This window comes from Rhinopithecus roxellana, chromosome 15, assembly GCF_007565055.1.
Source record: "Rhinopithecus roxellana isolate Shanxi Qingling chromosome 15, ASM756505v1, whole genome shotgun sequence".
Lineage (NCBI taxonomy): Eukaryota > Metazoa > Chordata > Mammalia > Primates > Cercopithecidae > Rhinopithecus > Rhinopithecus roxellana.
The window spans coordinates 117609020-117634169 of record NC_044563.1 but is presented as its reverse complement, the minus strand read 5'-3'; the positions used below and the strand labels follow the sequence as shown (position 1 = coordinate 117634169).

Genomic DNA, 25150 nt, shown 5'->3' with positions numbered 1-25150 from the left:
AGAGAATGGTAGTTCTTTCTTTTTCTCTTTCTTTCTTTTCTTTCTTTTTTTTCTTTTTCTTTTTTTTTTTTTTTGAGACAGGGTCTGGCTCTGTCATCCAGGCTAGAGTGTGGTGGCTTGATCTTGGCTTACTGCAACCTCTGACTTCCAGGCTCAAGCCATCTTCACACCTTAGCCTCCTGAGTAGCTGGCAATATAGGTGCATGCCACCATGCCTGGCCACGTTTTGTATTTTTAGTAGTGGTGGGGTTTCACTATGTTGCCCAGGCTGGTCTCAAACTCCTGAGCTAAAGCAATCCACCCATCTCGGCCTCCCAAAGTGTTGGGATTACAGGTGTGAGCCACTGCGCTCAGGCAGTTCCTTTTTAATTTGAGACACTTGCTTTAAGGGAACAAGGATTAAGATCACATTTTCCATTGAAGTCCTGTATGATTTGAATACCAAATATTCCAATGTGTTTCAGATCAGTACTTATCACTATTGGTCCTCTCAACTCTGCAGTATCTAAAATTAAATTATTTTCCTCTTGATCATTTCGCAGAGGATCTATAATTATAAACAATCTTTAGGGTGCTGCTAATATTTATCTAAAAACTACTCAGCTCTTTTTACACAACAGCCTCTGATTTGCTAGTGTCTAACCAACTGCAGAGGAATGACATCATGATTTAATAGGATGTCCTTACTGGTTCCCAAGAGGGCATTTGGTTTACAATGTGTATCAGTTTTTGTCTTAAAGTACCAGCCTTGAAACTGTTTCTTCTGTTTGCTCCCTTTACCTTTCTTTTACAACAGCAGTTTTATTTTCATCAAGATGGTTAATAACAACTAAAGGATTATGTTTTTAGCCATTCTCAACTTTCTTCTCTTTCTCTATCCATTTTGTTAATACCCGAGAGGATAAATCTGTTATCCAGATTCAACTGGTGAGATTTGTCCCCAGTTATCTACTGTAGAGCTTTCTTTACTTCAACTCATAGACAGTATGCTGTCTATGCTGTCAGTCAGGTGCCAGGCAGACCCTCTTTCCCTTTCCTTTTACTTACCTCCAGAGTCTTGGCCATATAGAATTGAGGGTCTAAAAGTACTTTTGTCATCAAAAGTATTGCATGGCCTCTGATAGTGGCCCTGATTTTGGACTGATAGTCAAATCATAGGACACTATTGTAGGAACAGTCTAGGCCCAACCTCCTGTGCTCATGTATATACACACACATATATACACATATACATATATATATGTTTTTGGCAACCAAGTGTGTTATGTGCATTCCTGGGGCTTTAAAACTGGGTAGTTGTAAGACCTCCTCATATGAATGATATGCTGTGCAGTCTGTGCTTTTTGTCCTATAGCCTTTCTAAAAGTTAAATAAACTTAGTGCTAAATTAAATCCTCTTTGTCCAGTGAATTTGACTGTCAGTCCAAACCTGAGGCGGCCACTATTTGTAGCAATGCAAATATATAATAAATATTAATTGTAGGAAATAAGAAAATTCAGATAGGCATAAAGAAGACTCACCTGTAAGGCTGTCTTGTAAAAATAATCACTATTAATAACTTGGTGGCTTGATGCAACTCTAAAGTTTGTATAAAAATTTATATTTTTTATAAGCCAGAGATAAGAAAGTGCATAATGTTTAGTATTGTGGTATTTTCCTTTGAAAATGTATCATAAATATTTTCCATATTCATTTATTATTGATTTAGTGGTATATTCTTAGGAAAGATATATACACACAACTTACAACTATATACATTTACATTGGCAAACTAGTAACAATTTTTTTTTGTTGGACAGAGTCTCCCTCTGTCACCCAGGCTGGAGTGCAATGGTATAGTCTAGGCTCACTGCAACCTCTGCCCCCCAGGTTCAAGTGATTCTCCTGCCTCAGCTTCCCGAGTAGCTGAGACTACAGGCACGTGCCACCACACCCAGATAATTTTTGTATTTTTAGTAGAGATGGGGTTTCGCTGTGTTGGCCAGCATTGGCCAGGCTGGTCTTGAACTTCTGACCTCATGATCCACCCACCTCGGCCTCCCATAGTGCTGGGATTGCAGGTGTGAGCCACTGACCCTGGCCACTAGTAACAATTTTAAACAGTTCAAGAGATATATATGGTAACTTTCAAGGTGATTAGTTTCTATGTTGCATATCTAAGCAACAATACAAAAAATATTAAAAGCTAGTTTCATCTTGAGTGGAACATTTGTCCTACTATTCTGCCTTTATGATAAAAAAAAGGGTGAATTAATTTTTACTTAAAGTAAGTAGGCTGGGCATGGTGGCTCATGTCTGTAATACCAGCACTCCGGGAAACTGAGGCGAGCAGATTGCTTGAGCTCAGAAGTTCAAGACCAGCCTGGGCAACATGGCGAAACCCCGTATCTACAAAGAACACAAAAATTAGCCAGGCATGGTGGCTCATGCCCGTGCTTCCAAGTAGCTACTTGGGAAGCTGAGGAGGGAGGATCGCATGAGCCCAGGAGGCAGAGGTTGCAGTGAGCCATGATCACACACCACTGCCCTCCAGCCTGGGCAAGGAAGCAAGACCCTGTCTATAATAATAATAATAATGATAATCAATAAAAAAGTAAATAAAGTATGTAGTGAAGTTTTGTGAGACCAGTACAAAAAGTTTTGTTGCCTGTTTATAAATTCTGTAAGAAATCTATGAGAAAATTTTAATACAATTGCATTGACATGTAGATTACTTCAAAATGGATGCTTGAAGAATATTATGTTTTCTCTGGGCTGACTTATTATGAATTTGATTTTCTTACTTTCTACAACTGTAGTGCCTATGAGATTATCAAGCTGAAGGGGTATACCTCTTGGGCTATTGGACTGTCTGTGATGGATCTGGTAGGATCCATTTTGAAAAATCTTAGGAGAGTGCACCCGGTTTCCACCATGGTTAAGGTAGGCTTAAATTAAATCTTCATTTATCATTCTTTCCTTTAATATTTATTGAGTCACTACTATATGCCAGGCAGTGTACAAGATGTTGAGGATATAATAGTGAATAAAAAATACAGAGAACTTGACCTCAGGTCAGGTCAAAAAAATACAGATACCTTGACCTAAGGAAGGGAATCCTGAAAGAGAACCAGGTTTGAAGATCATGTTTACAGTTTTGGACACAGTTTTGAGCCCTGGCATGTAAACAGTGTGAAGCCAACTCAAACTAGCTTATGCAAAAAGAAAATTTATTGACTTATGTAACTGAAATGCCAAGGAGGCCTGATTCTGGTACTCAAACTATATTATGAGAGCTGTCTTTTCTCTCCATTCTCTTGGCTCATCTTTTTCCTCTATTAGCTTCCAACTCATGCAAACTTTTTCCATGGGGCAACAAAGACAGCTCCCAGTAGCTGCAGGCTTAGATCCTATAATACTTCTGGCTGAGAACCACTGGAGTAGACTGAGGAAATTAAGACAAGTGTAATAGCTATTTTTAGGAATTTGGCTGTGAAGATAAGGCAAATCAGGGCAAGAAGTTTGTTTGCTTGTTTTTTATACAGATAAGATGCTTATAGTAAAGATCAAATACCAAGGGAGAAGCTGAAGACAGAAGTGGTAAGCAGAGGGGAATGGAGTCCAGAGCATAGGTGTAGGCATTACTCCTAAAAAGAGGAGGGGCAGGAGTTAACAAAGAGAGAATGTGTACTGATGCATGTAGATTTGTATATTTGACATTGGAAGCATCTGATGACTTCTCTATTTTTTTTTTTTTTTTGAGACGGAGTCTCGCTCTGTTGCCCAGGCTGGAGTGCAGTGTCGAGCTCTTGGCTCACTGCAAGTTCCACCTCCCAGGTTCACGCCATTCTCCTGCCTCCGCCTCCTGAGTATCTGGGACTACAGGCACCTGCCACCACACCCGGCTATTTTTTTTTTTGTATTTTTAATAGAGACCGGGTTTCACCGTGTTAGCCAGGATGGTCTTGATCTCCTGACCTCGTGACCTGCCTGCCTTAGCCTCCAAAGTGCTGGGATTACAGGCTTGAGCCACTGCAGCCGGCCGATTTCTCTATTTTTAGTGAAAGGAGTAGGATAACGGGAGTGGGAGCAGAAGGTGTTTCATAAGCGAAAAAAGTCTAGAAACTGGAAAGAGAATTTTGGTTGGATTATTCGTATGTATATTGAAGTTAACAAGGATAATGGCAGAAATTGGGATAGACAGGGAAGACTGTGAGCCATGTGTCAGTCTGTGAATGAGATGGAATAACTAGGAGGTTAGTCATTGCAAAGGGAAGAAGAGCTGAATTAGATGATCCCAAGACCAGCTCGGTTGGGGAGAACCTAACCCAGCAGTGCTAGAGGAATTAAAGACACACACACAGAAATACAGAGGTGTGAAGTGGGAAATCAGGGGTCTCACAACCTTCAGAGCTGAGAGCCCTGAACAGAGATTTACCCACGTATTTATTAACAGCAGGCCAGTCATTAGCATTGTTTCTATAGATATTAAATTAACTAAAAGTATTCCTTATGGGAAACGAAGGGATGGGCTGAATTAAAGGAATAGGTTGGGCTAGTTAACTGCAGCAGGAGCATGTCCCTAAGGCACAGATTGCTCATGCAATAGTTTGTGGTTTAATAACGCCTTTAAGGGGTTTTCCGCCCTGGGTGGGCCAGGTGTTCCTTGCCCTCATTCGGGTAAACCCACAACCTTGCAGCATGGGCATTGTGGCCATCTTGAACACGTCAGAGTGCTGCAGAGATTTTGTTTATGGCCAGTTTTGGGGGGCCCTGCTCCCAACATGTCCCTCCTTCTTTGATTTGCAAATTGATAAAAGCAAAGGCAGCTTTGTCACAGTGAGCTACTTCTCACAGGAGTCAGGATACACATCTGCAGACTATACAAAGACAGACAACACAGATTAAAAGCACAATCATTGAAATCACAGAGCTTGCAAGTGTTTTTATCCATTTTAATGGGTTACTAGCTGCTAATTTGTCTATAACTCCTTTAAGCACTCCAGTTCTTGGCATTAAGGTCAGGTGTGCCTGGGATGCTGTAAATATTTTTTCTTTAATTTTGCAATATCCAAAGACAAGTTTGTAGAGTGTCTTTCTAGATGCTTTTTTATTCTTTCTCAAATTTTGATCTTATTAAGAGCTATTAATAGTTTCCACACATCCTTATGTTAAGCCCCTAGAGTGGGTCATATCATTTGAGGTTGAGGTGCCACTATACCGCCATGTTTCCAGATAATAGGAACTTTTGTCGTACTTTTTATCATTTCTATTATCTGACCGTTTTGTTCAGACCAGCTGAATATAGTGTGGCCATGGCATGCAGACTGAGAGGTGCAATTCAAGCTAAACATCCCCTTAGCGTACCAGTTAGTAATGATTCCATAGGAATCGTTGTGCAGCACCTCTACCTGTTCTGCAATGCAATCTTCCTAAACAAGTACTTTCATTATTTCTGGCCAGGTTCTATTTTGCTTATAAATAGGTTTTTGAGGGTGGTATGCCTCAACTATAAGAGCAGATTTATTATGGTAAATACTGAGATCAGAAAGCATGTGTAACTGTGTCATAGAGTGATTAAATCCAGGCATTATTACCAGCCAGATTAATAAATATGCCCAATAAGTATAATTGTTCTCTGTGTCAGCCCTTATTGAAGGAATACTCATGGCACTGGTGATAAATGCTATCATAGCTACCGTTAAATTATTCATTATGACTGGTTGTCCTGCTTTCCTCAGGTTTTCTTCCACCATCTGTGACAGCTTCTTGATCTGTCCCCAGGTGGGTGGCTGTGTTTGATGGGTGTTGCTCATGGCAGTTGGTGTCCTCCTCAGCATCAGTCTGGACACGGCTGCAACCGGGAGGTCCTCGGGATCCTCCCGGAATCTCTTCTTCAGCATCTGGCTCATGATGAGGTTTCAGGTGTCTTGATGGTATCCAAATTGGCTGTTGATTTTGGCCTGAAGAAACACAAGCATAACCTCTACCCCAAGTTATTATTTTACCTATTTCCCATCTTTCTGTTATTGGATCTCTCTACCAAATCAATTGTTCTGCTTCTGTCTTTGCAGCTGGTTTCTGTATATGCTGTTCAGCTGCTGATAGCATCTGGCCTTTGGGCAGACTCAAAAAATTTAAAGTTAATAATGCTAGATTCAGTTGCATCCGTGGGGTTCCATATTCCCTGTCTCCTCCTTTCTGCTTTTGCTACTGCTGTTTTAGGGAAAGATTCATTCTTTCCACTATGGCTTGTCCTTGAGAATTGTATGGGATACCAGTAATGTGTTTAATATTCCACAGAGAAAAATGTAGCTAGAGCTTGGCAGTATAGCCTGGGGCATTATCTGTTTTAATAGAAGCTGGAATGCCCATCACCACAAAACACTGCAAAAGATGATGTTTAACACAGGCAGCAGACTCTCCTGATTGGCATGTAGCCCAAAGTGAGAAAAGGTGTTCACACATACATGTACATAAGCTAGTCTCCCAAATGAGGAAACATGTGTGACATCCATTTGCCAAAGAGAGTTAAGTTCTAATCCTCAAGGATTAACTCCTCCTGTAAAAGATGAGGAGTGTACCATATGGCAAGTTGGCCATCACTGGATAATATTTTTGGCCTCTTTCCAGGTAATGCTGTATTTGTATTTGAGACCAGAGGCATTAACATGGGTTAAATTATGAAAGTGTCTAGCATTAGATATTGCATTAGCAACTAGGTGATCAGCCATTTGATTCCCTTCAGTCACATGGGCCCTAATGTGAGTGATGTAAAAAGGATGCATTCTACTTCTAACTGCTGTTTGCAATTGGGTAAATAAAGTCATCAGTTGTTCATATTTATGAAATCATAACTGAGCATTTTCAGTTAACTGTGTGGAATGAATCACATATAGAGAATCAGAAATCACATTAATAGGCATATCAAAATGAGTCAATACCTCAATTGCAGCTACAACCTCTGCTTTTCAAGCTGAAGTATAGGGCATCTGGAAAACTTTACTTTTTGAGCCAGAATAAGAAGCTTTACCATTACTACATCCATCTGTAAAAACAATGAAAACGCTTAGCAGGCTGCAGGTTGTTTACTGCAGGAACTGTAAATGCAAACCGTTCATAGTCTTGCTCAGCTAAAGAGATAGTAGAGAAACAGTCTTTTAAATCTATGACTATTAAAGGCTAATTTTTTGGAATTATAGCAGGAGAAGGCAATCCTGGCTGTAATGCTCCCATAGGTTGTATAACTGAATTGATCGCTCTTAAGTCAGTTAGCATTCTCCATTTACCTGATTTTTTCTTGGTTACGAAAACTGGAGAATTCCAAAGGGAAAATGTTGGAACTATGTGCCCATTTTCTAATTGTTCAGTAACTAATTTCTCTAAAGCCTTCAGTTTCTCTTTACTTAGCGGCCATTGTTCTATCCAAATTGGCTTATCTGTTAACCATTTTAAAGGTATAGGTTCTGGAGGCTTCACAATGGCCGCCATCAAAAATTATATCCTAAACCTTGGCGGGAACTTTGTCTTTCCACTTGAAGTGGTTCTTTTAAACCTTGCAAGTTTTTTTCTAGTCCCATACCAGGGACATACCCCATTTAATGCATTGTATGTTGACTTTGAGGGCTATATAATTGTTCTGAAATTAGAACTTGTGCTTCCCATTGTTGTAATAAATCTCTCCCCCATAAATTTATAGGTACAGAAGTATAATTGGTTGAATAGTCCCAGATTGTCCATCGGGCCCTTCACAATGCAAAATGTAACTACTTTGAAATACTTCAGTGGCTTTACCAACTCCAACTATGTTAAATTGAGCGAGTTGAATTGGCCATGCAGACGGTCCGTGCTGTAGAGAAATGATTGAAATGTCCGCTCCTGTATCTACCAAACCTTTAAATTTATTTCCCTGAATAGTTATTTCACAGGTAGGATGTTTATCAGTAATTTGATTTGCCCAGTAAGCTGCTTTGCCTTGTTTATTTGTGCTTCCAAATCCTCCTGTTCATTTAACTTCACTTTTTCCCATTCCTACGTATGGCACAATCCAGGAGCTGTGCTGTACGCTCTCCTGGCTCTGCTTTCCAGGGAACAGAAGTAGATATAACAATTTGAATTTCCTCATAGTAATCTGAATCAATGGCTCCTGTATGTATTTGTACCCCTTTAAAACTTAAACTAGATCTGCCTAGAAGTAATCCTGTTGTCCCCACGGGCAAGGGTCCACAGACTCCTGTTGGGACCTTTTGCAGGGGTTCCCCAGGCAGAAGGCTCACAGCTTTTGTGCAGCATAAATCTACTGCGACACTACCAGCTGTGGGGGGGGGGGGACAGACAATGTACAGGGGTGAGGGAATGGCCTGAACTGGAAATGCCCCAGTTTAGAATGGGGTGCGGGACGGGCCCCTCATGGCGTTTCCCAAAATCACGTTCCCTTCTTTATCAAACTTAGAGTGACACTGATTTGTCCAACGTTTTCCTTTTTTACATTTTGGACATATTTCAGGCTTAGCAGTTTTCTTTTTTCCCCTATCTGGCAACCTGACTCATTGATTTTTTTTCTACATTCTTTTTTAGTGTGTTCATGCTTCCCACAGTTAAAACAAGCTCCAGGAAATGGAGTATTTCCTTTATCCACTCTCAGTCCTGCCATTGCCTTTGCCAACAAAGTAGCTTTACACAGATTACCTCTGATACCATCACAGGCCTTGATATAATCAACTAAATGTGCTTTTCCAAATTTAAAAGGAGAAGGCTCAAATGTAGCTATAATATTTCCCTGTTGATCTGGGGGGTGTGTTCTAACAGGGTACTGCCAAGCCTCTAAATCACCCTCTCATTGAGCTTGCTGAATTCTTGCCTGAATAGAACTAACAGTGGCTGGTTGCTCGAGGTGCTGCTTGACCAGTCACTAGGGCAACTACTTTTTGCCCAGTGTCCTCCAGAAAAGAAAGATCTGGAGGCTCATTTTCTTCAAAATAATAATGAGGGGGTACAGAAGGGTAGGGATGAACCTCTCCCTCCTTTGCTGCTTTAGCTGGCAAACAAACCTGCTCTGTAACCTCTTCTGTTGCTTTGCTACACTCTCCTTCCTCCTCCTCATCAGTGTGAAAAAGTACCAAGGTGGAACGAACCATATCCCACACTTGTCTCATTGTTACCCTGACACTTCTGAGCTCCCCTTCTTACTCACCACGGGGATTACTTTAAGAGTACTCGGGTGTCCTCCAGCAACTTCCACTTTCTCCAACCGTTGCTCTGGCAACCCTCCGACCTGAATTCGAGCCCCCATGATGGACGCCACTTGTGGAGACCAGCTCGGTTGGTGAGACCCTAACCCAGCAGCACTAGAGGAATTAAAGACACACACACAGAAATATAGAGGTGTGAAGTGGGAAATAAGGGGTCGTACAGCCTTCAGAGCTGAGAGCCCTGAACAGAGATTTACCTATGTATTTATTAACAGCAAGCCAGTCATTAGCATTGTTTCTATAGATACTAAATTAACTAAAAGTATCCCTTACGGGAAACAAAGGGATGGCCTGAATTAAAGGAATAGGTTGGGCTAGTTAACTGCAGCAGGAGCATGTCCTTAAGGCACAGATCGCTTATGTCATTGCTTGTGGTTTAAGAACACCTTTAAGCGGTTTTCTGCCCTGGGTGGGCCAGGTGTTCCTTGCCCTCATTCTGGTAAACCCACAGCCTTCCAGCATGGGCGTCATGGCCATCTTGAACATGTCAGAGTGCTGTAGAGATTTTGTTTATGGCCATTTTTGGGGCCAGTTTATGGCCAGATTTGGGGGGCCTGCTCCCAACAAGATGATCTTCAAAGAATAGGGAGAATATTTTTTGTTTTTTTAAGAGCAGGGGATTAATGATTTCGAAGAAGCGGGCAGGCATGGTGGCTCACACCTGTAATCCCAGCACTTTGGGAGAATGAGGTGGGTGGATCACTTGATGTCAGGAGTTTGAGACCAGCTGGTCAACATGGTGAAACCCCGCATCTACTAAAAATAAAAAATTTAGCTGAGTATGATGGTGCACGCCTATAGTCCCAGCTACTTGGGCGGCTGAGGAAAGAGAATCACTTGAACCCAGGAGGCGCAAGCTGCAGTGAGCCAACATCGTGCCGCTGCACTCCAGCCTGGGCAACAGAATGAGACTCTGTCTCAAAAAAAAAAAAAAAAAAAAAGATTTGGAAGAGGCAATGAAGAGTACACAATGGATACCACACACCCCTTCTTTTCTGAGGATGCAGAACCTATGGGAGAATAAGCAACTACCCCTCTAGGACTCCAGAAAAAGAGGAAAGTGTCAAATGAGTAATCAGTGAAGAGACTGAGTAATATGGGAATTTAATAGCCTTTACCGAACAAGTCAATGGAGGTTATATTTTAATTTAATCTTAATTTTTGGGGGAGGGATGAAGTCTCACTCTGTTGCCCAGGCTGGAGCACAGTGGCTCAATCTCAGCTCACTGGAACCTCCGCCTCCTGGGTTCAAGCGATTCTCGTGCCTCAGCCTCCTAAGTCGCTGGGATTACAGGCACGCGCCACCACGCTTAGCTAGTTTTTGTATTTTTAGTAGTGAAGGGGTTTTGCGCTGCTGCCAGGCTGGTCTTGGACTCGTGACCTGAAGCAATCCACCCACCTTGGCTTCCCAAAGCTCTGGGATTACAGGCGTGAGCCACCGCACCCTGCTGAGTTATATTTTATAGGGAACATTTAAACATTTGACATTACAATCAGAATCATTTGTATAGTCTTATTTTTTCTTTTTTTCCCAGTTACTTCACTTTTACTACTTCACATTTTCGCCAAATCAAGGTGTGCAGAGTTTATTTCACATTAATGTGTTAACTGGATTTGTGTGTGTGTGTGTGTGTGTGTGTGTGTGTGTCAAATAAGTAGGGACTTCTCTTTAAACCATCTCTGTATTTCACAGCTGGTCCAAGAGCAAATGAGAACAAATTCTAATATATCCAGGGGATATTATCACCAACTAGGCATAAAGCTTAAAGGGAAAAGGGCAGGCTGGGGAGGCTAGCAGCAGGTCACAGTTAGCACACAGGGCCAGGCTTGGTCCCAGGATTCAGGCAGGAGCCCTTGTTCCCAGCTCCCCCAGCAGTCCTCAGATGGCATGATGGATCGACATGAATTCTAGAGTTCCAGTCTGAGGTGCCTCTTCTAGAGAGAAGAGAGATGACAGGAGGTAAAGGGAAACAAATTCTGGAAATACCAGTAGGGAAGCAGAGGGACTTCTTCCCCTGCCACCGTCAGAGGCCTTGCCTCTGATTACACCCATGGAAGCTCATGTTAAAGCTTTGAATGTCACAGAGTTGGCAACAGAATGATCAAGGATCGGAGAGTGAGTTCGAGACCAAACCTGGGCAACATAACAAGACTCCATCTCTATAAAAAATGGAAAGAAAACTAGCCAGGTATGGTGGTGTGTGCTACTTGGCAGGCTGAGGTGGGAGAATTGCTTAAGCCCAGGAGGTCCAGGCAACATTGAGCTATGACTGCACCACTGCACTCCAGCCTAGGTGACACAGTGAGACATTGTCTCCTAAAAAAAAAAAAAAAAAAAAAGGATAGGGAATTTGAGTATGACTGTGGCTGGAGCCTGGCTGAATAATGTGGGTTGACAGTCTGAAAAGACAGTGGCTTTCCACAGCTAGGCAGATGCCAAAGTGGAAGAAACGTAAGTGGTTCCTGGCAGGACGCCCTCAGGGATGACACTTGGCTGATCTGATGGTGCTTATGGGGTTGAGTGTAAAGTGGCTATCAAAATGATGGAGCTGGACTATGGTAGAGGAGGTAACCAGAGAATCCCTCTGTGGGGAGAAGTTACTAGAGCAAAACAGGAACAAGGGGCACACCTTGTGCTCCTGAGGAGAGCCCCAGAGATGGTGAGAGGGAAGCATGGCTGAATAGCACCCGTGGGCTCTGTAGCTTGGAAAGCTGTGAGGCACTGTTCCAGAGTCAAGGAGCCTCCCCTCTTCCTTCAACACTATTCCTGGTAACTGTTTATAATCAGTCCTGGAGAAGAACAAGGCCCTCCCATCTCCCACAACCCCAGACTTAGCCCCAAGGAGAGGGGTAAAGAGTGATGAGTGGTAAGAGGTAGGGAAGTGTGAGAGGTCTTCTTTTGAAATTTTTTTAATTTTAATTTTTTGGGGGTATATTGAGTCTTCCAGTCTTCCAAGACCAGGGAGGGTAGTATGCGGGTGGTGGAGGCTGGTACATGTGCATGTAGATGTTGTGTGAGTTGCCCAGGTTGTAATAGGCTGTGGCAGCTGATTCTTGGCCTTGGCTGCAGGAATGGAGGGAATTTTGGTGCTTCTGATGGGAGGTTCCAGGAGTCCAGGATAGGGCAGTGCCATGGGGCTGCACTTGTTTTATGGCCCTATCCATGATGGGAGGTCCTAGATAGAACTCAGGTGGAGGTGGTGGATAGGAGTACAGAAGGGCAGGAGTGCATTCCATTGCAACTGGTGATGGGAGGCACAGCCCCACCAGGCATGTAAGAGTATGCATAGGCTCCACTGGGGGCTTACCTCTGGAGGCTTAAAATGCCACCTGTAGCACCCATTGTCCAAACTCAATGGTGCTCCCTGCTGTAAAGGTATGAAGCAGAACTTTCCCAGTCACCTCCTGCTTCACTGTTGCCTTTGTGTAGTTTGGACTAAACACAAGTTACTTGATCCTTATAGTCCTCCATTTGATAAAATGGCATCATGAAAGACTGCATGGCATCGTTCCCTGTGGACCAAAAGATGACCTAGTAAGGGGTAAGGTAAATTGTACCTCTTGGTCCTTCTAAAGACCTCTGGCATCTTCTTCGTGTCATTGAATGTAAGTTCCACATGGTCATATAACATAAGGATGCTCTTGCTTTTGCTGACCATCACCTTGCCACCCTCTGAGCGATTCTTGTTGAATGCTTTAGTCTCTCCTGTATACTTTTATTTTGATGCCCTTTTACATAGCTGCTTTTCCATATCAGGTTATTTGAACAACATCTTATCTTGCCTTTCAGGGATTATATGGAATAAAAGAAGAAATCTTTCTCAGTATCCCTTGTGTCTTGGGGCGGAATGGTGTCTCAGATGTTGTGAAAATTAACTTGAATTCTGAGGAGGAGGCCCTTTTCAAGAAGAGTGCAGAAACACTTTGGAATATTCAAAAGGATCTAATATTTTAAATTAAAGCCTTCTAATGTTCCACTGTTTGGAGAACAGAAGATAGCAGGCTGTATATTTTAATTTAAAAGTATTTTCATTTGATCTTTAAAAAATAAAAACAAATTGGAGACCTATGACATAACTCCAGTCTCTCAAGATTAGAACGAGAAAATGGTAAAGAGATTTTCCTCTTTAAGAATCCTTTATAGCTCTATTCTAATGATACCCAATCTGTACAAGTATAAGTTATACTTCTGAGGTATGTCATATATTTTAGAGAGCCTTCAGATGTAGTAGAATATGTATAATCACTATAATACAGAGCTTTGATTCTTTTCACAAACCAAACCCTTTTTCTAGTATTACAATTTTATCTTGTACTTTCGTCCATTAGAGTACCAGCATATTCATTTCATTACATTAGCATCATATGTTTATGTATAATCATTATAAATGTGGCCGGGCACTGCAGCCTGGGCAACAGAGTGAGGCTCTGTCTCAAAAAAAAAAAAAAAAAAAAACATTATAAATGCTTATTTTTAAGACCATATATATCAAAAATAAATATAAAACTGAGTGCAGTGGCTCATGGCTGTAATCCCAGTGCTTTGGGAAGGTGAGGCAGGAGGATCACATGAAGCTAGGAGTTTGAGACCAGCCTTGGCAACATAGCAACACCCCATCTCTACACAAATAAACAAATTAGGTGTGATGGCATGCATCTGTAGTCCAGCTACTTGGGAGACTGAGACCAGTAGATAACTTGAGCCCAGGAGTTCAAGACTGCAGTGAGCTATGATTGTGCCACTGCATCCAGCCTGGGCAACAGAGGAAGACTCAGACTCAAAAGAAGAGAAGATAGAAGAAAAGCAGAAAGAATAAGAAGAAGATACACATACAACTTTATGATGTAAAAAAGTTGAATAAGATTATATTCAGCTCTGCAAGTATTATACCGGTCATATAAACTCAAATAGTTGATTTGGTGTCTCAATTGAAATATCACCCAGGGAGCTTATACCATCCTCAGTTATTTGTGCAGCAAACTACTACTATGCTTGCTATGGTATCGTTATGAAATCTGTATGACATGATCTCTGCCCTCAAGTATTCACAGTATTTAGGGTACCTCAACAAATTGATTTTTGACTATTTTTTTGTTTTCCTTTTTGAGATGGAGTCTCACTCTGTCACCTAGGCTGTAGTGCAGTGGCACGATCTCGGCTCACTACAACCTCCACCTCCTGGGTTCAAGTGATTCTTCTGCCTCAGCCTCCCAAGTAGCTGGGATTACGGGCACCTACCACCACGCCTGGCTAATTTTTGTATTTTTAGTAGAGATGGGGTTTCACCATGTTTGCCAGGCTGGTCTTGAACTCCTGACCTCAAGTGAGCTGCCCACCTCAGCCTCCTAAATTGCTGGGATTACAGGTGTGAGCAACTGCGCCTGGTTGATTGTTGACTAATGCTTGATAACAGTCATTTAGCTACCTGTTGGTGTCTAAAGGTGAAAGCGCTTCTACTGATTGATATAGTATATACACACATATTGAAGTCTTTCCTTGATTCCACAAGACATTTAAAGCAGCTATAGGAACTATACAATAAAACAAAAACTCAGAAATCAGTATCAGATTAATTTACATTTTTTTTCTTTTTTTAGACAAGGTCTTGTTCTGTCACCCAGGCTGGAATACAGTGGTGTAATTGTGGCTTGCTGCAGCCTCGAACTCCCGGGCTTATCAGATCATCCCACCTCAGCCTCCTGAGTAGCTGAGACTACAGGCACATGCCACCATCCCCTGCAGATTTTCGTATTTTTTGGAGACAGGATTTCACCATGTTGCCCAGGCTGGTCTTCAACTCCTGGGCTCAAGCAGTCCTCCTGCCTCAGCCCCCCAAAGTGCTGGGATTATAGGCATGAGCCCCCACTCCTGGCCAAATCACAAATTAAGACTAGAACTTGACCAATGGGAAAGATTAGAAGGTAGATATGCAGCCCCTGAGGACTTGCATGACTAGTGGAGGCTGACTCATTTGGTCAGAGAGTCATGGGTCCCATTATTCTATTATTTTCCCTTTTTCTTTAGCATCTTCCCTTGAATGTATACAATTATTATCAGTTGAGTTAGGATGAGGGCAAGGGGAGTCTTCTGTGGGTTTTGGCTTTTTTTAAAGCTCATTTGTACATCAAAACTTCATTTTAGGAAATTCTTGCAGAGATTAAAAGGCTGAAAAATTGATACAGTTTCTACAGGGAACATTCTAGTAAGTAAAACTGCTCTACATGTCCCCAAGTGGCTGAAAATTGGTTCTGGGTAGAGGGGAGGGAGGAAAAGGTAAAAAAAAAAAAAAAAAAAACACCTTAGCTATCACAAGAGTTTGACTCTCCAAAGCTCAACCTTGCCTGACAAAATTTTAACTCATATATATATATATGTATATATGTATATGTATATATATTTTTTAAGAGACGGAGTCTTGCTCTGTCGCCCAGGCTGCAGTGTGGTGGCCCAAGCTTCGCTCACTGCAACCTCCGCCTCCCAGGTTCAAGCAATTCTCCTGCCTCAGCCTCCGGAGTAGCTGGGACTACAGGTGCTCGCTGCCACACCCAGCTAATTTCTTTTACATTTTAGTAGAGATGGGGTTTCACTATTTTTCCCAGGTGGGTCTCCAACTCCTAAGCTCAGGCAATTCCCCCGCCTTGGCCTCCCAAAGTGCTAGGGTTACAGTCGTGAGCCACCGCGCCCAGCCAACTCCTTAATATTTAATTTCATGATGGGGAGTGCAAAAGAATTGGGGGAACATATCTACAAAGACTCTTGAGGGAGTGATAATGAAAACTGAGAAACACTGCTCTACATTTTATAAAAATTTGTCAATATGTATTACTGTATTAGGGTTCTCTAGAGGGACAGAACTAATAGGATAGATATATATATAAAGGGGGGTGTTTATTGAGGAGTATTGACTGACACGATCACAAGGTGAGGTCCCACAATAGGCTGTCTGCAAGCTGAGGAGCAAGGAGGCCAGTCGGAGTTCCAGAGCTGAAGAACTAGGAGTCCAACCGTTTGAGGGCAGGAAGCATCCAGCACAGGAGAAAGATGAAGGCTGGAAGACTTAGCCAGTCTAGTCCTTAAAGGATCCCCTGCCTGCTTTTATCCTAGATGTGCTGGCAGCTGACTAGATGGTGCTCACCTGTAAAGAGGGTAGGTTTGCCTCTTCCAGTCCACTGACTCAAATGTTAATTTCCTGTGGCAACACCCTCACAGACACACCCAGGATCAACACTTTGCATCCTTCAATCCAATCAAGTTGACACTCAATATTAACCATCAAAATTACGTATTATGATTCACAAATGAGTTAGAAAACAATTAGGTAAAATGTGGTGGGAGAAGTAGAAACTTTGGTTTACTCCAAACTGGTTTTGGATTCCACATTTTTATTTTTATTTATTTTTGAGACGGAGTCTCACTCCATCACCCAGGCTGGAGTGCAGTGGTGTGATCTCAGCTCACTGAAACCTTCGCCTCCCGGGTTCAAGCAATTCTCCTGCCTCAGCCTCCTGAGTAGCTGGGATTACAGGTGTGTGCCACCACACACGGCTAATTTTGTATTTTTAGTAGAGACGGGGTTTCACCATGTTGGCCAGGCTGGTGTCGAACTCCTGACCTCAGGTAGTCCACCCGCCTCGGCCTCCCAAAGTGTGGATTCTACATTTAACCACTTAATAATGAATTGAGCTTTCTCTTCAGCTTGTAAAAATGGTTATCAGTTGGCACTGCACTCATCACATTCTTCAGGTTTCATAACTTATTTCAAAATTCCTTTAGCATATAGAGTTTTGTTGTTGTTTTGAGACAGGGTCTCACTCTGTCACCCAGGCTGGGGTACAGTGGCACAATCTCGGCTTACTGCAACCTCCGCCTCCCAGATTCACAAACGATTCTTGTGCTTCGGCCTCCCAAGTAGCCAGGATTACAGGTGTGCACCAGCATGTCCAGCTAATTTTTGTGTTGTTAGTAGAGATGTGATTTCACCATGTTGGCCAGGCTGATTTCGAATTCCTGACCTCAGGGGATCCGCCCACCCCTCCTTGCAGAGTGCTGGGATTACAGGCGTGAGCCACCGCGCTTGGCCCAGAGTTTTAAAATTTTACTTTTTCTACTTTAGCTCACATTTGAGGTGGTAAAAGTTAATCTTGAGGTCCCTTTCTTCTACAGTGCTGGGGAAAAATTTCCAAATGAGAGTCAAAAAGTCCTTTTCAGATACATCCAGACAAGGTTTGGTTAGAGATAAAATTACTTGGGCTCTCTGGTGGATGGGTTCTAGGCAAACAACTCCACCGGACAGGAGAGGCCGTGCACTGCATTGTGCCTGCCGCACCTCCTGCGCCTTCTGCAGCCGGCCAACCACCGACACAGCAGCGCGCCCACCAGCACGCGGGGGCGGGGCGGGCAGGCAGAGGCGCAGGCGCGGTGCTTCACAGCCCGCTTCCGGCCTCACACCTGCCAAGCATCACACCTGCGATGCCTGCACGAGCTGGGTGCGGTCCACGCAGCTGCAGTAAGGGGGTGACCCGGCGTCTATTAGTTGGTGGTTCATCTCCTTCGTGCCTCGACGAGCTGTGACGCCGCTTTCCTCCATTCTCTTTCTTCACCTCTTGAGTGAGTGGCCATGAGCTGGGTTGCAAGAGTCCTGGGGAGCAGCCAGAGAGCGGGCGCCGCGGGAGCGAATTGTTTTTGCCCAAGGATGGCTCTGTGTCTCCGCCAGGCGGCTTGTGACCTGCTCGGGCGCGGGTGGCCCTTCACCCCTGTGAGTGTCACCTGGACCTGCGGATCCCGGGCGCAGTCCTAGAGCTGCGAACTGGAGGTTGGGGGAAAAGGAGGGTAGAGGGGAGAGAAAAGGGGGTCAGCTGCGGGACGGAGAGCCGTCCCAGCTGTGGTTTCATGTTTGGTGGAGCAGCCCCTGTTCCTTTCCTCTCTCTCTCTTAATTCCTCTTAACTATACTCACGCTTCCTTCTCCTTCCCCTGGTCCGCTTCATGGATGCTAAGCTACCTGGCCAGAACCTACCCAGCTTCTTTGGTGTCAGATTTGTCGGTCTTGCACCTCCTTCCACACGGGGGCCCAGAAGTTCTCCATACGCGCTCTCACCACAGGTCTTGGAATTCCAAGCCATTTCCAATTCCAGGTCTTGGAAATGGCTGTGCAATTTGTCTTCACTGTTAGGTTTCCAAGATGGCAACTGTCAAGAGTGAACTTATTAAGAATTTCGCAAAAGAGGAGGCCATTCATCACAATAAGATCTCCATTGTAGGAACTGGATCGGTTGGTGTGGCTTGTGCTATCACCATCTTATTAAAAGTAAGTTATGTGCTCTGCACCACAGGGTTCACCTCCGTTGGAGGCAAGGCCACACAGTGTATGGTTGTGCAGGTTGTGTCCAGTTCAAGGGATAAGTGGGGATCCAGTACAAGGGCACCAGAAGAAAAGGTGCCCTTTTTTAAGTTGTTCCACCCAGAGGGCGCTCCTTTTTTAAAATAGTATTATAGCATATGTTAGAAGCATCTCTGTGAAAGTATGTTGACATTTCGCTTTCACATAATGACAAGTATGAGGTACCCCTTTGCTTGATTTGGAAACTCAGCTCACAAAACAAACTGGAGAAATAGGTGGCAGAAAAGAGTATACAAGCGCGTCAGTGGTGGTAGGCAGCCTGTGAGTACAACATACAATCTTTTTTCCTTGAAATATCTCTCTCCCATCTCCTAGTCTCTATATCTTTATTTCCCTTCATTCCTTGTTCATGTTAGGTTAGTTTTAGTGTTTAGCTGTTCTTAGTATTGATACAGCTGATAAAGTTTAATGGCTAAAGACAGAGGCCAAAAAAGATTCTGACCCCTTTCGAAGAATATTACCCTGATACGAACTTTATTACCATAAAGTTTTAATAAATCATAAGACATTTTGAGCTATAGTTTTATTAATGAAGTATCTGTAAAATGTTTTAAGCCATCTTTTATATAATCTTTAAACCTGGCATGATCCATTGGATTTAAAGGATTGCCTCTGGGTTTCATATCTAGATGACATAGTGACCTTGTGGCACTAAGGATAGCGGCCGCAGCCAACTGCTGCTCCTGCCAGCCATACAAATTCCGCATGATTCATTTTGTCCTACCTGCTGTAATGCCTTTATCAGCAGTGTCCTCATTGCTAATGAAGAATACACACAGGTGAAAACCAACACATCTGTGACTCATTGATTGATGGGGCCTCCACGTATTGCCCAGGCTGCTGTCAAACTCCTGGCCTCAAGCAGGAGGCCTCAGCTTCCTGAAGTGCTGAGATAACAGACGTGAGTCACCTTGCTTTGCCCAACACATTTTTTTTTACATCAGTAACAATGATAACAATATGTTTATAAGCATTATCCAATATTACAACCCTGAAAAGTAAATATTAGACCTACTTTTTAGAGGAGAAAAAAGGCACAGACTATCTCTAATTGCATGAATAAGTACACAGGTAATATATACAGAAAAGCTTGAAATAAAATATTTATTTATCACCTCTGCTTTGAAGGGCCATTTGGGGAGGAACTGAGCCATATCCCTGGAACTCCTACCTCTGCCAGCTGCTGCTTGGCTTTGGTTGCAGGAGTGGAGGGAATTTCGGGGCTTCTGATGGGAGGTTCCAGGGGCCCAGGAGAGGGCAGTGCCGTGGAGCTGCACCTGTTTCATGGCCCTGTCCGTGATGGGAGGTCCTAGATCTCGGGTGGAGGTGGTGGATAGGAGTGCATTCCATTGCAACTGGTGATGGGAGGCACAAGCCCCACCAGGCATGTAAGAGTATTCATAGGCTCCACTGGGGGCTTACCTCTGGCGGCTTAAAATGCCACCTGTAGCACCCATTGTCCAAACTCAATGATGCTCCCTGCTGTAAAGATATGAAGCAGAGCCTTCCTAGTCACCTCCTGCTTCTAGAACTTGAATTCTAGTATGTTGCTAACTGTGGCATTTGAATATCTTAGGAAATAGGGTACACAATCCCCCTATAAAGCCTCAGGTTAAGGCTCACTTTAATCTTTCCCTGTCCTGGCCCTAGACACTGCGACTTCTGTCATTCAAGGAGATGATGATAGCCTAAAAACTCCTTGCTGATAAGGAATTCTCAAAAGGAATTGTTCAGGATTTTATTGTCAGGAATTTATGGCACGAACCTAGTAGAGAAACAGTAATGTCTTTAAAAATTACTGAGTTATACCATAATACATGAACTTTAATTAGTGTAATGTGAGATCCACTTGTATACTTTTTCAGCGTTGTATCCTGAATCTAGAACAGTGCCTCCTGTAATTGATATTTAGTAGTTGGATGAAAGAGTTGCTCAAAGATGCCCATTAAAATGGAAAATGCACTGGACTGTGAATATAAAGATGGGATACTCTGTTTACTTTCATTTTTATAAATAAGGAAAGAGTCCAGAGAGATTGCTAGGATATATTTTTATAGACTTTATTTTTTTGAGTAGTTTTAGATTTACAGAAAAATTGAAAGGGTAATAGTTTATGCTCCACATGTAGTTATTAACATTATATCTTAGTGTGGTGTGATGGTTAATATTGAGTGTAAACTTGATTGGATTGAAGGATGCAGGGTATTGTTCCTGGGTGTGTCTGTGAGGGTATTGCCAAAGAAGATTAACATTTGAGTCCGAGGACTGAGACACACAAACCCACCCTCAATCTGGGTGAGTACCATCTAATCAGCTGCCAGCACGTCTAGGATAAAAGCAGGCAGAGGAACGTGGAAGGACTAGACTGGCTAAGTCTTCCAGCCTTCATCTCTCTTTCGTGCTGGATGCTTGCTGCCCTCAAACATCAGACTCCAAGTTCTTCAGCTTTTGAACTCTGAGACCTACACCAGTGGTTTGCCAGGGGCTCTCAGGCCTTTGGCTGCAGACTGAAGGCTGCACTGTTGGCTTCCCTACTTTTGAGGTTTTGGGACTTGGGGTGGCTTCCTTGCTGCTCAGCTTGCAAATGGCCTGTTGTGGGACTTCACATTGTGATCATGTGGGTCAATACTCCTTAGTAAACTCCCTTTCGTATATACATCTATCCTATTAGTCCTGTCCCTCTAGAGAACTCTAATACATATTGTATACCTTAGTGTGGTACATTTGTCATGATGAAAGAATGGATATTGACATATCACCTTTAACTATAAAGTCCACACTTTACTCAGATTTCTTTAGGTTTCACTTATGTCCTTTTTCTGTTCCATGATCCCATCCAGGATGATACCACATGACATTTAGTCATTGTATCTCCTTGGGCTTCTCTAGACTATGACAGTTTCTTCAGATTTTTCTTGTCTTTGATGACCGAGCATTTCGAGGAGTACTAGTCAGGTATTTTGTAGAACACCTTTCTGTTGGAATTTGGTTGGGGGTTTTTTCATGGTGAGACCAAGGTTTTGGGTTTTGGGGAGGAAGACATAGGAATAAAGTGCCATTTTTCATCACATCTTATCCAGGGTACATACTCTCATGATTCAGTGTTGATGTTGACCTCGGTTACCTGGCTGAGACAGTGTTTATCAGGTTTCTCTACTGTAAAGTTACTATTTTCCCCCTTTCCATACTGGTCTCTTTGGAAGAAAGTCCCTATATGCAGCCTACACTTACGGGGTGGAGAATTATTTTAATTCTTCTGCATGGGAGATTTATCCTTCCTCCCCTATTTGTTAATTCAGTCATTTGTTAATATCACTATGCACTCATGGATCTTACTTTATACTTTGGATTATAATCTAATACTTCCATATGAATTTGTTCCAGCTGTGGCCATTGGTAATTCTTTGAAGTTGCCTGCTGTGTGCCTTTGACATACTACATCAGTATAGAGTTTTGTTTGGTTTTGAATGCTTCCTTACTCTTTGTTATTTCAAGATGTTTCAGGTTCTTCATCTTGTATATTTTCTGCACCACTCCTAGAATCAGCCTTTTTTCTCCAAGGAACCTTGGTTCCTTTTATTGGATAATAGTATTAGAAATCAAGATCTGGGGCTATTTATGTTCCTTGCTCCTGGGGTTATGATACATTTCCAAAGCTGCCTTCCAAAGATAACTTTATCAATGCCGTGTAAGACTGTTCCATATGACTCCAATCTCTGAATAACTGAGTGTCCAAAAAACTTTGGCATTTCATTAAGCAACAACCTGTTCCTTGCAATACAGCTTAGACTTCTAGGTTAATCAGTTGTAGTCTAGTTTAAAATTTAAAGCCTTTGGCTTTGAATTTCCAATAATTCAAATAGAGTAAAAAGATCCAGGCTGGATCCAGGCAGTGGCTCATGCCTGTAATCCTGCACTTTGGGAGGCCAAGGCAAGAGTATCACTTGAGCCTAGGAGTTTGAGACCAGCCGAGGCAACAAAGCAAGACCCTGTCTCTAAAATATAAATAAATGAATAAAAATTAAAAATCAGCTAGGTGGCTGCACACGGTGGCTCACGCCTGTAATCCCAGCACTTTGGGAGGCCAAGGCGGGTGGCTCACCTGAGGTCAGGAGTTTGAGACCAGCCCGGCCAACATGGCGAAACCCCATCTCTACTAAAAATATAAAAAATTAGCTGGGCATGGTGGTGGTACATGCCTGTAATCCCAGCTACTTGGGAGGCTAAGGCAGGAGAATCCTTTGAACCCAGGAGGCAGAGGTTGCCGTGAGCCAAGATTGCGGCCATTGCACTCCACCCTGGGCAACAAGAGCAGAAACTCCATCTCAAAAAAGCCAGGTGCAGTGGTACCTGCTAGTAGTACTAGCTACTTGGGAGGCTGAGGCCGGAGGCTTGCTTGAGCCCAAGCGGTTAATGCTGCAGTGAGCTATGAATGTGATACTGTATTCCAGCTTGGGTGACAAAGTGAGACCCTGTCTCAAAAAAGAAAAAAGGTAAAAAGCTCTAACAATGTGAATTCGATATGTGCTTAAATTATGGATGCTTGGTTCTTTTCTTTTCCTTTCTTTTCTTTTCTTTCTTTTTTTTTTTTTTTCTGAGAGTGAGTCTCACTCTGTAGCACAGGCTGGAGTGCAATGGCCGATCTGATCTCAGCTCATGGCAATCTCTGCCTCCCAGGTTCAAGTGATTCTCCTGCCTCAGCCTCCCAAGTAGCTGGGATTACAGGCATGTGCCCCCATGCCCGGCTAATTTTTATATTTTTAGAAGGGGCAGGGTTTCACCATGTTGGCCAGGCTGGTCTGGAACTCCTGACCTCAGGTGATCTGCCCGCCTTGGCCTCCCAAAGTGCTGGGATTACATGCGTGAGGCACCGCGCCTGGTCTTGGTCATTTACTTCTCTTTTTTTGAGACAGAATCTCACTCTGTCGCCCAGGCTGGAGTGCTGTAGCGCAGTCATGGCTCATTTCAACCTCTGCCTCCTGGGTTCAAGTGATTCTTCTGCCTCAGCTTCCTGAGTAGCTGGGACTACAGGCACGCGCCACCATGCCCGGCTAATTTTTGTGTTTTTAGTAAAGACAGGGTTTTACCATATTGGCCAGGTTGGTCTCGAACTCCTGACTTCATGATTTGCCCACTTCGGCCTCCCAAAGTGCTGGGATTACAGGCGTGAGCCACCATGCCCCGCCTTAATCATTTACTTCTAAGCACTAACACAAAGGTGTTATTCTTCCTCCAAGGAAAAATTTATTATGTAATAAAGACAAAAGAATATGTAGTTAAAAGGTAATACATTTACAAGGTTTGAAAGTAAGGCTGCGTACGGTGGCTCACGCCTGTAATCCCAGCACGTTGGGAGGCCATGGCAGGTGAATCATGAGGTCAGGAGTTTGAGACCAGCCTGGCCAACATGGTGAAACCCCGTCTCTACTAAAAACACACAAAAAATTAGCCGAGTGTGGTGTCTGGCGCCTATAATCCCAGCTACTTGGGAGACTGAGGCAGTAGAATCACTTGAACCTAGGAAGGTGGAGGTTGCAGTGAGCCGTGATAGCGCCACTGCACTCCAGCCTGGGCAACAAGAGGGAGACTCCATCTCAAAAATAAAAAGAATAAAAGTAGGCTGGGCATGGGCTCACGCCTGTAATCCCAGCACTTTGGTAGGCTGAGGCAGGCAGATCACTTGAGTCCTGGACTTTGAGACCAGCCTGGGCAACATGGTGAAACACCATCTCTACAAAAAATACAAAAATGAGTCAGATGTGGTGGCAAGCACCTGTTGTCCCAGCTACCCAGGAGGCTGAGGTGGGAAGATCATCTGAGCCTGGGAAGGGTGAGACTGCAGTGAGTCAAGATCATGCTACTGTACTCCTGCCTGGGGGCCAGAGCAAGCCCCTGTCTCAGAAACAAAAAGTAAAAGTAGAATTCAGAAAGGTACATACAAGGCTGGGTGCGGATTAAGGCTCACGCCTATAATCCCAGCACTTTGAGAGACCAGGGCAGGTGGATCACTTGAAGTCAGGAGTTTGAGACCAGCCTGGCCAACATGGTGAAACCCTGTCTCTACTAAAAATACAAAAAAATTAGCTGGGCCTGGTGGCACACGCCTGTAATCCCAGCTACTCAGGAGGCTGAGGCAGGAGAATCACTAGAACCCAGGAGGTGGAGGTTGCAGTGAGCTGAGACTGTACCACTGCATTCCAGCCTGGGCAACAGAGCAAGAGACTCCATCTCAAAAAAAGAAAAAAGATACATACATGGAGAAGTCACACTAGTTTCCATCCAACCTTTCCTTAGCATCCACTTTAGGCAACTATTTGAATCAGTTTCTTGTATTTCTAGTGTTTTGTTTTGTTTTTTAAAATAGAACTATATTTTCTCTCCTTTCTTACATATAAAGTAGCATCATATAAATTATAGTACAAATTGGTTTCTGCAGGTAATAACTGTCTGACTATAGAACTAAAATATTTTTGAGTTGGAAGGAGCCTTATATTTTAATCCATTTGCTGTGGTTTAAATA

General features: G+C 43.2%; 2 protein-coding genes across 5 annotated transcripts in view; both read left to right on the top strand.

Annotated features, from left to right (window-relative positions):
* LOC104667649 (L-lactate dehydrogenase C chain) overlaps window positions 1-13303 on the top strand; it is a 51755-nt gene extending 38452 nt beyond the window's left edge. For 2 of the 4 annotated variants that reach the window (XM_010370170.2, XM_010370171.2), the window contains exons 7-8: window positions 2800-2923; window positions 13022-13303. In XM_010370170.2, coding sequence (XP_010368472.2) covers window positions 2800-2923; window positions 13022-13186 — 289 coding nt within the window. In that variant the 3' untranslated portion in view covers window positions 13187-13303. The remainder of the gene's footprint in view (window positions 1-2799; window positions 2924-13021) is intronic. The other 2 variants (XM_010370172.2, XM_030917152.1) reach the window with 2 other exon arrangements.
* Window positions 13304-17674: 4371 nt separating this feature from the next.
* Window positions 17675-25150, top strand: part of LDHAL6A (lactate dehydrogenase A like 6A) — a 32371-nt gene continuing 24895 nt past the window's right edge. The window contains exons 1-2 of the mRNA XM_030917627.1: window positions 17675-17839; window positions 18403-18537. Coding sequence (XP_030773487.1) covers window positions 18412-18537 — 126 coding nt within the window. The 5' untranslated portion in view covers window positions 17675-17839; window positions 18403-18411. The remainder of the gene's footprint in view (window positions 17840-18402; window positions 18538-25150) is intronic.